We start from the raw sequence: 14,887 nt of genomic DNA on the forward strand, positions 1-14,887 counted from the left end.
AAAATGTATCTTAATATATCAATGTAACATCTTTCATTAGTGTTCTCAGAATAATTGATAAAAACAATGAAATACCTGATCTTAACACCTGTATTCGGGGAGTATTTTAAGTCAAGCAGCAATACACTATGGGGACATGCAAAAATTAGGCTTTTTTTTTCTAATCGTGGTACTTGAAAAAACACATTTTCATAGATTGATTAAGTTCTTTTTTGGCTGTTAAGATAATCAGATGAAATATAAACTTTATATTTAGCTCAAGTGCATCTTTGAGTAGGGCATCCACTTGTCAGTGCGTCTAAGGACTGTCATTCATTGTGATGACTTCTTAAATTATCATTGTGAAAAAAAGGAAACCTAGAAGTATTTTGAAAATGAAGTACAGGGGCAGACTTGTGTTTGTGATTTTATTTGAGGACATTTATTTATGTTTTTTTATTGGAGACAAAAGGAAATAAATGCTAGACTTTCTAATGATTTATATTTCGATCATAGTGCCATACTGTACCAAGTTGTTTAGAATTATGTTGAGCAGCTTCCCAAATATACCAAAAAAGCACATGTTGAAAAATAAAAAAACAACTAGACATGTCCTGCCTAATGTTAAAGCTGACAGCGGAAAATGAAGAAGCTGTAGGAAATCAGACACATCCTCTTCACAAAGAGACAAAAGGAAGACAGAGCAATATGCTCACTGATTTAGATCAGGGGTGTTGAACACATTTTAGTTCAGGAGGCACATACAGCCCTATTTTGTCAGAGGAGGTTGAGCCGTAAAAAAGTGGGATGGACCAGTAAAATAATGGTATGATAAATTTCCAATGTAGTCATTAAAGGTTTCTTTTTGTGTCACAATTATATGTGATTACAATGCTTATATTGTCATAAAGCCAAGAAATTACTATGTACAATGGCTACAATCTCAAAATAAAGTCAATTTCTGAATGAAAATATGGTGAAATGTAAAAAGCAATCTACATCTGTTGCATATTGTGTGTGCTTTTACAAACTCGCCATGACAGCATGGCTTGAAGACATTGGAAACTCAGGTCTCAGTGTGATGTTATAACTCTTAGGAAATTATTATAAAAAACACACACTATATTTTCTTTAAGGATTTTACTGCTTTCACTTAGTGTTTTGAATATTAAAACAAGATTATTTTACCCCCTAGAATGAACTGTGCCCAATAAAAAAGTTAAATCCTCCCCAGTTTTATTATTATAAATGTAGGCGCTGTTTGCTCACCACAGCGCCCCCTGGTGTCCACACGAAGAGTCGCCCCGAGCCGCACTCGTCTGTACATCACCACAGTGAAGATGGCGGAGGGTGAATTGAACGTGGATAGCCTCATCTCTCGGCTCCTGGAAGGTGAACCATCCTTACACGGATTATTGCATTAAAGCGAGGTTTGGTTTGTTGTGCGCGGCTCTCACCAGCGTTTAAGCGGCTGCTCCTCGTAGAGTCGGGGAAAGTGTTAGCTCGCCCGGCTAGCCGCGGCTAACGGTACCGCTAGCTTCCCGTGTTTATAAACAGTTAGCAGTGAACGCCTACACGGCTTCTTTGGCGCAGTATTTACCCGACAACTAAGATTACTTTAACGTGGCGTATAACTTCTTTTAGTTTTACGTGCCCAAGGCATTCAGTCCCAATTTTCCCCCACGCTATCCAGAAGGAGTGGCAGAAACGTACGATTTTCTCATGTGCGTTGGACGTAAAATCATTAGACACAGTCGTATTTTAACGTTTTAAACTGTTTTCTATCCCTCATCAGCCCATTCGCATTCATTTCTATTGTAATGGTGAACGTGAAGGTGATTCATTCATGTTGGTGACCTACTTCGTGTATCCTTATTTGTGTACGGACTGTATTTCTACCTAAACCTGGGCATAAATTGACCTTTTCCTTCTTCCGTTATTTTAGATCCTCTCCAGTCAGTGTAACTTGGTTTATCTTTGAGCTAGCAGCTTGCTGTCATCCAGGGCACTAATGTTCACACCTTCCCTTCACATGTCTCCAGTGTGTGTTAATACAGGATGAAAAGGACAAACAGATGGCATTACCAAAACCATCCGTGCTCCTCAGACCTTGTTGCATTGCTATGTTTTGCACCCACTATTACTGCCTTTGAGTGTTTGTATCTTTGTGGATCAAGGCGTGAACTGGACAGAGGAGAGGATGAGCACACAAAAACCTATTTATCCTGCTCCTGGAGAAGGTGCAGAGTTTTCTATTCCCCTGTGAGATATCAGTTGAGTCACTTCAGACCTACTACTGCAAATTCACCCGTCCTTGGCACACTTTCCATCTCTGCTGAAGAGATGGGGCTTCATGCTGTGCTTCAGTTTGTTTCTTGTCATGATGTGACTGCCTTGCCTTATTGCAGTCGCAGTTTTGAAGACGTGGTTGAGAAACTTCTTGTACTCAGGCTGCGATTTTGTAGCTCTTTAAGTTCAAGACAGGCAGGTACCATGCTGCGTGCATGTACCTGTAGGAGGTTGAAATTTATATTCACGTTATATTTATAGATGTTTGCAATACAGCTGTTCTCTGTTGTTCCTGTCTTCTAATTGTTCCTTCAAAGCTTGAAATAATGACTGCTGCAATATAATTCAGATGTATATGAGTACAAAAAATTATTTTTGAAAATATCTTCAGTGAGGGTATTTATTAACTCTGAATAAAGTTAAACTGTTCCCACTCTCTGATATCTAAATCTTTCGTAGGTGGTCAGTTTTTGTTTTGATCTTGGTGATATATAAAAGACAATGGTGTCTGTTTTCTGCTTTCACACCACTGAAACAAGTGACTAACAGGGATGTTATCATCTCACAGGTTTGTAATATTTGGTTATTGGCATGAGTTTGGGCAGAATATTAATCACTTGTTAGAAATGCCACGTATATTACTATTCACTATTGTTTATCTTTGAAAAATAAAAAACTGCCGCTGAAATGCCCTTTAAAAGAGCGTATCATTTCTTTGATTTGTTAACTATATAAAGTTTGAGACACAACATTTTATTTTGGTCTATTTTTTGAGGTTTAAAGGGTATGTATCGCATTTCAAAGGGGAGCAAGGAGAACAGATCATATCCAAGGTGACTGGGATTGATTTGAGGGAGGCCAGTCGTCTGTTTGTCACGCTCTCCGCTGACCTCCTTCCTGTTCTCCACTGTGTGGCAGTCAGTCACAAATCTCCACGGCTGACCGACTAAAAATGAATCAGAAGTAGGCCAGTTTGCCTCGGTCTCTCAGCAGGGCCTCACCTATCTGAAGGTGTGGGGCGGGGTGAGCTGCGACACCACAGAGTTAAAAGCTCTCTCTTCTCACCATGTATGCAGAGGGCAGAGTGTTTACTGAGCTGTTATATTCTAAAGTGTGGCATTTTATCCTTGTCTTTTGGAGGGACTCATGGCCAGCTTATTTTTAGAACACCATCCTATGAAATGCTGACTTTGTTTTCTGTAGCCTGTTGAATTTTTCTCCGCTGTCAATCCTGCTATGATGGTGTCATCATCAGCAAATGTGGCGTTAATGTTAAAGATGTGGATGTTTTTTGATGTCCTCCTTTGCCCCTCTGTGGTCTGTTGCACAGTGAACTGCCTCAGCCCCGGGTGGCCAGTTTCTATATTAATAACTGTGTTCAAGGCGAAGCTGAAGGCCACGAACTGTCTCCACAGAGATGTTTCCCTGGTCAAGATTTGTGACAGCTATGCTTTGATATTTTCTCCGTGTCTTGTGATTCTGATTCTTCAATAGTATTTTTGAACTACTCGTAGACTGCTCGATGAAATAATTGTCCTAGCTATACTTTCCAGTGAAACACATACAGTCAGTGATTTTGTTGATCATGGTTGCAAATCCCAGTGTACCATTGCTTCATTTTGGTCTTTACCCCTTTCAGTCTTCTTAACACTGTAATCTCTTTTAAAAGTGCCAGCTTGCGCAGTGCAAGAGGCGAACAGTGAAAGGCTAAGTGTTAAAGCTGAACAGACTGAACACCCAAGCTTAACTCAGTCTGCTCTGATGAGGCCCGGCTGTGGAGCAAAGAGATGCCCTTCTGCAGCTTCATGCACGATCCATATTCCTCCTTTTGTCTCATTTGGTTAGATTGCATGACGAGTGAGACGGTGACGTCCTGAAGATTTGAAGTGTGTGAATCCACATGCATGTTTCTGTTCGTGCAAAAATGCATGCAGTAGGCTTTAGGGAATTCCTCACCAGCGCACCTGTTAATCCACTTGTAGCTCTGTTTGTGTTTTATCTTCAATGGTTTAAAGAAACAAGACAAATGGAGAAAAGATATTTAAAAAACACAAAAACCTCTTAGACTAACATGAAGTCGTTTCACTAGATTCAGCTTCAATTTGTTGGACTCTTCAGTGGGCGTCTCGCTTTAAGGCAATACCAAAGTGGTTGGTTATTATATAATATCTCTGTCATGGTTTTTTTGCACTTTTGTTTTCATTTTAAATGGTTTGTTATCATTCAGTAGTTGAAATTGCTTTTCATGATGTCAAAGCAAGACTGGAAGTGTTACGTAAATGCAGCACAGCTGCTATTTACAATTTATATGCAAATGAAAAGGAAGTGATATCAGTGCTTTTGGTGTTTATTTGTGTTTATCGTTTCTCATATGGGAATAAATGTCTGTTTTACTGTGTAGCTGCTCATGTGACATGTTCACATTTTTACTGAATAAGCAGAAATGTACACATTTAAAAAGTGTTGCACACCAACTTTTTTCATGAAAGAGACACAATTTTTATGTATATTCTCACGTTCTTCATATCTCGGGCTGTTATAGCTGCTGACCGCTGTCGACGTTTGCAATTCTCGCTTCTCTTTTCATCGTTAAGAGATAAATCTTCAGTGAGAGCTGTGGCAGGATGCCAGAAAGGAGACTTAAGCTAACAGTGCAACTACACAGCCAATAAACCCACACCAGTGCTGAAGATGCAAGCTGCTCCAAGCCGGAGCAGCGGGTTTGTAAAAGACTAAGCCTCTATAAGCTACAGAATCATTACGCCCACAGTTCATCACTTTTTAAGATAGCTTTGTGGTTCTGCCACAAGTGTTTTTCCCCCAAGGGAAAAAAAAAAAAATCCATCTTGGCTTCACTCTGATGAACTCGGTGTCAGTTGCTGTTTTATGAACACTGACTGGTGAGAACACTCATCGATGGTCCTCACCGTGTCTTTTCTGCGTTTTTCACACCAGCTGATGTTAACTGTTATCGACGGCTCTGAATGTGTTTCTCTCTCCTCTCCAGTGAGGGGATGTCGCCCGGGGAAGATCGTCCAGATGACGGAGGCCGAGGTGCGGGGCCTCTGCATCAAATCCAGGGAGATCTTCCTCAGTCAGCCCATCCTGCTGGAGCTGGAGGCACCGCTGAAGATCTGTGGTCAGTGTTTCGATGCGTTTTACCGTACTTTTCTATTTCTCTTTTGTTTTTCCTGCTTCAGTAATGGCTTTAACCTGGGTAGCGTCCTGTACTTTCTTCCAACAGCTTTAAATTTTGCAGAACTCAAGAATTGACAGTCTAAAAATAAAAAAATCCAGTTCTGCTACTGTGAGGTTGAAACACTGCTTTATAAATGAAGTATTATTGTTTATATCACAAGTAGCGCAATGAACTAGAGGAGACATCAGTATATTGTGACATTAACCTCAGATCTTCTCAGCTCGTCTCTACTCAGCTTTTAAAGGAACTTATATGGAAGTTGAATGAAGCGCAGTCTGGTTCAACACCTCCTGCCATTTCATGTGAACTGAAGCAGATCTGATTATGTTCAGGCTATGTGGAAGCCCCTCAATCCCAGCCAACCTTGTTCTTCTCCATCCTGACGGTTGGCCTTAATAAACTCTGGCTTTAATGTTTTGTAGATATTTTTCTCTGCTTCAGAATAGATTTGGAGCCAGTCTGCTCCCTTCCTGCTGGCCTGACACGATGAATAAGAAACGTTATATTACATTTGCCTAAACATTAACACAGTACTGCTGCCTCTAAACTACCTGATTGCTCTGAAAGATTGCAGAGCCACTTGCTGTTTTTTCTTCATGTCTTGAATTGACTCACTGTGTCGTGATTTGTGGCAAGAGAAATGTATTTGGGAAAAGAAGAGAGAAAATCTTCGGCATGCTCCCAAGCTGAGAAAAAACTAAAAGGCTGGCATTTTCTGCATTTGCTTCTTTTTTTTTGTTGTTGTTGTCCACCAATTGATTTTAAAGTACAGTGTTTTTTTTTTTTTTTTTTTCCTGAAGCCATCCACGAATGTCAAACAGCAATATAATCAGAAAATTTTAAACGGCAGCGCGTGTAGACAGCTCTACTCGGACTCTTTGAAAGGTTGAGTGCACCAAATGGCAAACTCCCACTCAGCAGAGCACGCAGCACAAAGCCTGCACTGCATGGCCCACAGAGGCAGCGCCTGATGCAGTCCAGGGTTTACTTATGTAACCAGAACACATCGCACAGCCCCAGCCTGGGTCATTTATAAAGTCACTCTGACTGTCTTGACTCAGCTGCCAAGTTTATATTAAAGACAAACAGTACACACACACATATATATGCACAGATTGTACGTCACTGTCCTACATGCTTGAGATAGACGATTTACCACAAGTAAAAAAGCGCATTAGTGAGCTCCTTCTGCCAGCAGCTGAAATAGCTGCAGCTCGCTATCAGTATCTGTGCATATCTCAGCACACTCCCACATCCTTTATCTGCTGCCTTCAGTGTGGAGCTGCAACTGAAAACAATACCGAACCCTCTGCATGTGCCACTATCCTTGAAAAGCCAGTGTGCAGGCTTGCCTACTGTATACCACTCTCTTCATCCAAATATTTGTCCTGATGGTCTGAGATAGGCAGCCTTCAAAGACACACTTTGGATTTGAAGTGATAAATGTGGTAATGAGAATGAGCATCTTGAAATCCAGTTGATGTGGTTCCTCATCAACTTAATGGTGAAAGAGTGGCGTTATCATACGTCTGACACCATAGAGATAAGGTTCAGTGTTTCAAAATACCAACTAAGGAGAGTTTTAAAATATAAAAGTGAAATTTGAAGGCACTTCTTGTCACATTGCCACATGAACTTTGGACCAGTTTTTTCGCTGGCAGTAATTATCCCTCAGTTTAATATGTTCCCTGGGAGATGCCATCTTAATATGGTTTTAATGAAACAGATGGAGGTCAAATTAATTTCATTTTGATAGGAGGCTGCAGCAGTTTGATTTCAACCCGAGGTCCTCCAAGTGTGGGTGGATGAGCCCCCTTCAAAGAGCTTGAATCACGTTGCTGGTGAAAAGGCACAGATTTTCCTTGATGCCGCTCTCCTCGGGGGACACTCCCCCATATTGGAACCCAGCGATTTAGTTAAATCACCATTTTCCAGCTTTTGGTGCAAATTTTCCTCATGTCGTCATTTTTATTCCACTCAGCAGTGTAAAAACATTGCCGAGGGAAACATAAAGGAGGAGTTTTGCATACAGAAAATCTGAATTATGATATATTCTCTTCATTTTAGCAACACAGTGAAGCATAATATGATTTCCACATAGTTTCTTCATCTATTTTGGCAGTTTTTGGTGTTTTAGGGTCATATGAGGATTATCAATCATTGCAGCACAGAGCTGGTTCTTAGTATTCATTTGGCTTCCTCGCTGTTGCTTTGAGACAGACTGGAGTGGTTGCAAACCTTTCCTTTAATTAGGAGGTCTGTTATTTTCCTGATTAAAGAGCCTCGGATAAGTTGATTGCAAGTTTGCCAAAGAGACGGAAATAGGAACTTTCTGTGCAATTGCTCTTGTTGACAGATTCAGCATTTGGCTGGACAACTGGACTTAATCTCAGTCAGAAGAGTGGCGGGACGACACAACGTGTCGCAGCGGAAGCTCGGACATGTTGTAGCTAGAAGCGGTGCAGGAGACTCTGTCCACAGACCGAGAACACTTCAGTCAGTGAGAATCTTACTCTAAAGTTTTATCTTCCTCTGACGCCAGGGTTTATTCTGCTGCCATGCCGCTGTTGGATAGCACACTTTAGACAGTTAGGTTATTTTTTTGCAGTTAAACCTTTTCTGATTACACAGGTTTTTTTTTTCTGTCGTTTACACTCGTGTTGTGCTTTTTATGTCGTTCCAACTCCGCGGACTGATCACACAACAAAAGGTCACGGAACAGTGCTCTTGATTATTGTCTCATTATTTAGGTACCTGCACTTTTGTGATATGAATTTCTGTTTATTTATTGCATCTGGGTGGCTGTGTGCAATTTTTATAGCTGCAGAGCTGCGCTCTGACCTTTTCTGCAGTGTTGTATTGTTTGTCTTTAAAATCCCCTATCTCAGCATTTATGTTGTCACTGGTCGCGTCAGTGGTTTTTATTATTGTCGTTATTTTTTTGTAGTTTCTATTTTCTGCTATGTTTTTTCAGATTGTTTAAACACTGCAAAAACAGGCCGGGTAAATGCTTGACCCCCTGTCATCCTACAGTTCACATTCACAGCAGTAACTCATGCAGCAAGTCTGGTTTCCAGCTCCCTTTAAAATAAGGACAAGCAACATCATGAGTGTAGAAAACAAAAGAATAAAAACAGCAACAAAGAGCATCTTTTTATATATATATATTTATAATCTGGTTCATCCAGGTTTTATTACAGCGCTGCAGCTCATCTGAAGTTAACCCCGCTCGCACAATAGCAGGTTGGAGTTCACTCACCCCCAGCTGTCTCCTCACAGATTACAGTCTGTCCAAATGTTTTCCTTCATCCGCTTTTATGAGCAGACACTACAGCAGAAATGAGCTGTGTAATTGTTTATTGATTCATTCTTGTTTTTGTGTTGGCACAAGTGGATATTATTGTCTCGTGTTTGCTCAGTGCTCCGTGTTTACGCTGTTGTCCAGACTGTGGCGCTTTCTGACTGCCAAATCAAAAAGTGTCTCTTTACAAAGTCATTTTTTTCTTTTTTTTCATGAAATTGTGCAACTTTCAAGTCTCTTCCAGATTCTGCAAGTTCAGCAATAATGAGAATGAAGCTCTGAGTTTATGGCCGAAGAGAAAATGGATATATGACTAGTTTTTGGTGCAGTGGCACAAAATACAAAACTATGACGAGATCAACAGTTTGGACAGTTTTAAAACTTCTAGCAGCCTTTTGACCTGGGTCATCTTTATCGGTCATTGCTTGATTGATCAAAACATCCTTCAGTCCTTCAGTTACATGGAGAAGTGTGCACAAACAAAGATCAGTGTGTCTCCGTAGCCATAAAGGTCTCGATGCCATGTGTGGTTTTTTTTTGGTGCTCGGATTCCTGATGGGCACAAGCAAATCCCGCCAACCAGACTCTGAGCCGAGTTGCAGTTTTCGGTGGCCATTTTAATCTCTCGGTCAGACAGTTGCGCAGCTTAAGAGGAGCTATTTCATTCTGATTTGTATTTTGCGCCGTCTCGTAATGAGGCATTGCCATAAAAAGAGTGTGGCACGTTCAGTTTGCTCTCCCGCTTCAGTCACAAAAAGGCCCTGTTATTACTGTCCGAGCCCTTCTGGCACGTCATCCCTGTCTGGAGCACTTAACCTAAATTAGAGTGACGCTGGAGTCGGTGCGAGAGGATATAAAGGGAAGCAGGTCTTGGCGAGGTGATGGAGCGAGTGTCCTCCGCAGCTCCAGCTCATCACAGCCTGACTGGTGTCAAAGAGAGGAGATGTTGACCCTGAATCCTGTGAGGGTTGGTAAAATTAATGCGTGTGTGTGTGTTCTTTTTTTTTTCTTTTTTTTTTTATGATTAACCTGGATCGTGAGGCTTCTTTCCCTTGGTAGCTCATTTCCCGAGGACCACGGCATTGATCCCGGTGGCAGTGGCAGTGACTCATTTCTCGTGTGTGTGTGTGTGTGTGTACTGTAAATCCTTCATGTTGCTGCTGCTGCAGTCCAAGTAAAGCCCGGCTCCAGCCTCACACCCCCGTCTGCAAACCTTATCAATATCAAAACAACCTGAGAGATTGAAGTAGGGAGTAGGCGCGTGCTGATCCCTGCAGACGCTTTGATTGTTTTCTTCTTTCTTTTAACGATCTCTTCTATCTTTGTCTTCATAAACTGCACAGCTACAGTAATCTTCTAGCTTTTTGCTCATCTAACCTGCCCCCTTTCTTCATAACTACACAGATAAGCACTGAAATCTTCCTCTTCCTCCGCTCTTTGCCTCTCATCAGGTGATATCCATGGGCAGTACACAGATCTGCTGAGGCTGTTTGAGTATGGGGGTTTCCCTCCAGAGGCGAACTACCTGTTCCTGGGCGACTATGTGGACCGAGGGAAGCAGTCCCTGGAGACCATCTGCCTGCTGCTGGCCTACAAGATCAAATACCCAGAGAACTTCTTCCTGCTCAGGGGCAACCACGAGTGTGCTTCCATCAACCGCATCTACGGCTTCTACGATGAGTGTAATGACACACATACACACACACACACACACACACACTCGCAGGCAGCCTTCAGTCACAACCACAGAGTCCGTCTCTTGAAATGTGTGTTTGTGTGTTTGACCAGGCAAGCGCCGGTTCAACATAAAGCTATGGAAGACCTTCACCGACTGCTTTAACTGCCTCCCCATCGCTGCTATTATCGATGAGAAGATCTTCTGCTGCCACGGAGGTGACTCACTTCACACACACATTCCCACCTTTTTCCCCACGCTATTTTGCCAAAATTCAATGATCTGGAGAGCTGAGCAGCTGTTAGCGGTGTAGTGTGTACCTGTAGAATCACCAACCGGAAACGCCCTCTGTATTTTGTATCTCAGGGCTCTCACCTGATTTGCAGTCGATGGAGCAGATTCGCAGGATCATGAGGCCAACAGATGTACCTGATACAGGTACAAAGCACCTTCACTTCCTCTGGATTACTGTGTGATTGGCTGCTACATCCAGTAAACGTTTTCTGGAGTATTAGCACATCACTACGCCCGCGGTGTAACGTGTTCCTTCTCGGCTTGTTCCTCCTCTCCGCCCCCCCCCTCTGTCTCTCTGCTTCTCAGGCCTGCTGTGCGACCTGCTGTGGTCGGATCCAGATAAGGACGTACAAGGCTGGGGAGAAAATGACCGCGGCGTCTCCTTCACGTTCGGGGCAGACGTGGTCAGCAAGTTCCTGAACCGCCACGACCTGGATCTCATCTGCAGAGCTCACCAGGTGATTAGAAGAGGAGCCAGTGAAAATGGAGCCAGTTTTTGAACAGCTTGTTGAAACGTTGTGAGGATTTTCTTCACTGTAATATGTAGAAGGTCAGAAAGTGTTCGGCTTTTGGTGTTTGTCCCAAGAGGACGAGGCGATATCTGCAGGGTGAAGGTTTGGAGGACCTTCTTGCAGAGTTTGGAAACTCTCCCCAGCAGTTTCACGAAGGTTTATCTCCATTTTTAATGAGTGTGGCTTAAAATTTGCAAATCTCTTATTTCTGTTATGTATGTAGAAATCAAGACAGCAACTTTTCAGTGACATTCAAATTGAATTGTCATGTTTTAATCAAGCAGAAGGTTAAATCCTTGCTCAGCAGCTCAGACGTTACAGTTAAATTAGCCGCTGCTATTTCAGCTGTGTGTGTGAGCGTTTCATATTGATTCACATGTAGGTGGTTTTTTTAAAGCCGACCCTGATCGCAGAGCTGGACTCTGAGACGAGCCGGGGGCGTGTTCCTCGGTATCGATCGGCGCGGGCGGAGGAGTAATGTCCTGTGTCTTCCAACAGGTTGTGGAGGACGGCTATGAGTTCTTCGCCAAACGCCAACTGGTCACACTGTTCTCTGCTCCAAACTACTGCGGGGAGTTTGATAACGCGGGCGGCATGATGAGCGTCGATGAATCGCTCATGTGCTCCTTCCAGGTACGTCGTCACTCTGGCCGTCGTTTCCATCCCAGACGAGCTGTTTGTGTTTGTCTCTGAACGTTTGAAGTGAATCATCTCTCTTTGTTTCTGTTTGTCTCCAACAGATCCTAAAGCCCTCAGAGAAAAAGGCCAAGTACCAGTATGGTGGTGTAAATTCTGGTCGTCCCGTCACCCCACCCCGCACCACCCAGGCCCCAAAGAAGAGGTGAACATGCAGCCGTGGCCTCTTCCTCCCCCTCCCCCTCCTCCTCCCCGTCCCTCCCTGGTCTGCCTTCGCAGCGACCCCTGTAACGCCCCTGTATAGCGGCGATACACGGCTTATCTTATTGCCCAAAATTTTCTCCTCCCCACTCCTCCGCCCCCTCCCCGACTCCACTGACAGCTCTTTTCTTAATGTGTACGTGTACATAAATTTGCTGTGACCAATCGGTTTTATTTTTTTGCCTGTTTGTTGGTATTTTTGATATTATTAACAAATAACCCTTCTGGTGGCTTGACTTCCAATGCTATTCCAGTTTTGCCGCGGTTCTGTGTTACGTGAGGAAATGCCTTCTCTGTGTAGAAGGACGATGTGACCAAGTTACGAGAAAATCCTGTTGGAGTTCTTCAAGACTGATCTTTAATTTTGCCTTGACCTCTCAGAAAGCAGAGGATTGTTTCTCTGGGTTGGAATAGCAGTTTCTCTCTGATGCTAAATCCATAGAAGAAGAAAGAAAAAAAACTTCTCCTATAATCCAGTTTAACCTTTAACAGCATGTGCAGTGCACTTTGTGGTTGTCGTGCACAAGCACGTTTCATATATTTAACCGACGAGAGAGAGCGCACATCCCCGTGATTAGCCAAGAATGTGAAAGACCGGCCCGAATGAGACGTAGAGGTTAACAAAAACGCTGCTGGCCGCCGACACACTCGACCCCGACACAACGCCCCGCGGGCATCGATCACTCCGCTCCAACATTCCTCCCTGCGCCTCGGCTCCACGCCCACACAGAAACACACAACTGTGTCCACATTCCCCTCGGCCTCCAGTTCTGCTCATCAATATAATTTCCCCCGAACAAATCGCTTCTCGGCGAGAGAACGAAAAGAGAGGGTTCATTTCAGAAAAGTGTGGACAGTTATGAGCTTTGAATGCAGACCATAAATAACAGCTCCATTTTTATAGATTTGTTTTTCGCTTTGTAAGAGGTAGAAGGCAAAAAGAAAAACTACTGATTGCAAGTGTCTATCTTGTCAAAGTGTGTCATTTCTTAGGTGGGAAAAAAAATGACAAAACTTCACAAAGTGCTTCACAGTATTTGAATTGTGCAGTGTGTGTATGAGGCGCTGAAAACAACCCTAAAGAAAGCTTGCTTGTGTGGTAAAACGCCAGCCATCCTTCCTTCTGCTCACCCAGTCCGTGGAGGTACAGGGAAACCAAGCTGATGGCTGCAGGTGCAAACACTTTTAGCTTGGCTGTGTGAGTGTGTCGCCACCCAGTGTTCTAATACAGTATTACAGTGCGTAGTGGCTCCAAGTGATGGAGTTTCCATTTACTGTTTGCTACGAGGCGGTACTACAGTGTCACTGACCAGCGGTTCACCTGCTTAGAGGTCTGATCTCCGCAAGATGCAGTTTGAATTTAGTTGTAACCGTTGCCTCTTTTCTTTCTCGTTTTGTTTTGCTCTTTGTTGTTGTTTTTTTTGTTGTATTTTTATGTTCTCTATTTACATTGTTTACTTTAATTCACTTAATTTATTTACCGATAACAAGACAACAATAAAGTGTTACCAAAAGCTGTTTTTTTGCAGTTCGTACAAGTTTGATTGAAAGTCTCTGAATTCAATAAAATGTATGGAACCTAAAGAGGCTGTTGTGTTGTTTGTGCTAACGCAATACACATTACCGTGTCACCTCTCCACCATGATGAGGCAGACGCATTTTATCAGAAACTTAATTTGCAGTGTGCATTTCAACGTATTCTTCTATCAGCCTGAAGCAGGAAAAGATCCAGTCAAGCGATTTTTGCAAATTCACTCCTAAGAGCGATTTCAATCCATTGTGGCTCCAGTACAACAATAGCTACAGCACAGAGAGGCAACCAAGCCCTGCTTGAATCTGGCTGCGATCCAAGAGTACAAACCACTACACCTCATCAAATATAACTTATCTCAAGCATGCCAGTCCCTGTGGTTTGTAGCCAAAAAAGTGGTAGTGGGGGAAACACTGCAAAGTAAGATGAATGAATTAAAAAGAGATATTTAATGAATTCATTCACCGAGCCTTTGTACCAATGTGGCGGCTGAGGCAGCTTTACGCTGCAGGCGTCTCTTTGCCCAGATCAGAGCGCTCTGCATCGGGCCGGAGTACAACCACAAGGTCAGCAGCAGCAGGAAACAGGGAGCACCCATGTGGAGGTGAGAGAAGAGCCAAGCAATCGCAATCCACAGCAGCACTTTGAGGAAGACGAGGGTAAAGTAGATCACGTTCTCTGAGCTGAATGTTGATTTCTCCTGAGAAAAGAGCAGAGGAGGAGCATTTTGCTTCACCACAGTAACCCCTAACAATTTGCACATGTCAGCATGTTTGATCCTGATGTTTGTTTCCACGATGAACTAAATCACAATGAACTCATGAAAGAACAATTAAATTAAGTCTAAACTGCTACCAAAATGAGGATTTTAGTTCAAATTAAATGTAATATGTGAATTAGTAGCCTGTCCTGCTTCACCTGTTTTTTTATGTTGGTCTCATTTGACAGATGGCTTTTCTTCTTTTTTATGGAAAGACTTTGCTGTGGCCGAAGTGCCTCCATCATAAATGCAGGAAGGAATACCTAAAAGAAGTTATAAGAAAAATTACAGCACATATTAACAGCCTTCAGTTATACTCTCTTACAGACAAAAATGAAAACAGTTTCTCCTAATAAGAATAATCCAATTAACGTTAATTCATACAAAGTGATAGATAGGAAGATTTAAATAAATACAGAGAGAAAAAAAATTTGAATAAAGTTACACCGA

At 42.6% G+C, this 14,887-nt stretch overlaps 1 protein-coding gene across 1 annotated transcript; it reads left to right on the plus strand.

Annotated features, from left to right (window-relative positions):
* Window positions 1-1,277: 1,277 nt before the first annotated feature.
* On the plus strand, window positions 1,278-13,662 carry LOC115406247 (serine/threonine-protein phosphatase PP1-beta catalytic subunit-like). The gene is made up of 8 exons (XM_030116124.1): window positions 1,278-1,371; window positions 5,276-5,407; window positions 10,220-10,450; window positions 10,557-10,661; window positions 10,810-10,881; window positions 11,044-11,195; window positions 11,748-11,882; window positions 11,990-13,662. Exons 1-8 carry the CDS (start codon window positions 1,320-1,322, stop codon window positions 12,092-12,094), a joined length of 984 nt encoding a protein of 327 aa, XP_029971984.1. The 5' UTR covers window positions 1,278-1,319; the 3' UTR covers window positions 12,095-13,662.
* The last annotated feature ends 1,225 nt before the right edge of the window (window positions 13,663-14,887 follow it).

This window comes from Salarias fasciatus, chromosome 19 (genome assembly GCF_902148845.1).
Source record: "Salarias fasciatus chromosome 19, fSalaFa1.1, whole genome shotgun sequence".
Taxonomy (NCBI): domain Eukaryota; kingdom Metazoa; phylum Chordata; class Actinopteri; order Blenniiformes; family Blenniidae; genus Salarias; species Salarias fasciatus.

Excerpts from the sequence above, each read along its gene's own strand:
- LOC115406247 (XM_030116124.1), top strand. The coding sequence starts at position 1,320 with ATGGCGGAGGGTGAATTGAACGTGGATAGCCTCATCTCTCGGCTCCTG. Across the intron at positions 10,882-11,043 it reads AACAGATGTACCTGATACAG|GCCTGCTGTGCGACCTGCTG; the intron begins GTACAAAGCACC and ends TCTGCTTCTCAG. Across the intron at positions 11,196-11,747 it reads TCATCTGCAGAGCTCACCAG|GTTGTGGAGGACGGCTATGA; the intron begins GTGATTAGAAGA and ends GTCTTCCAACAG.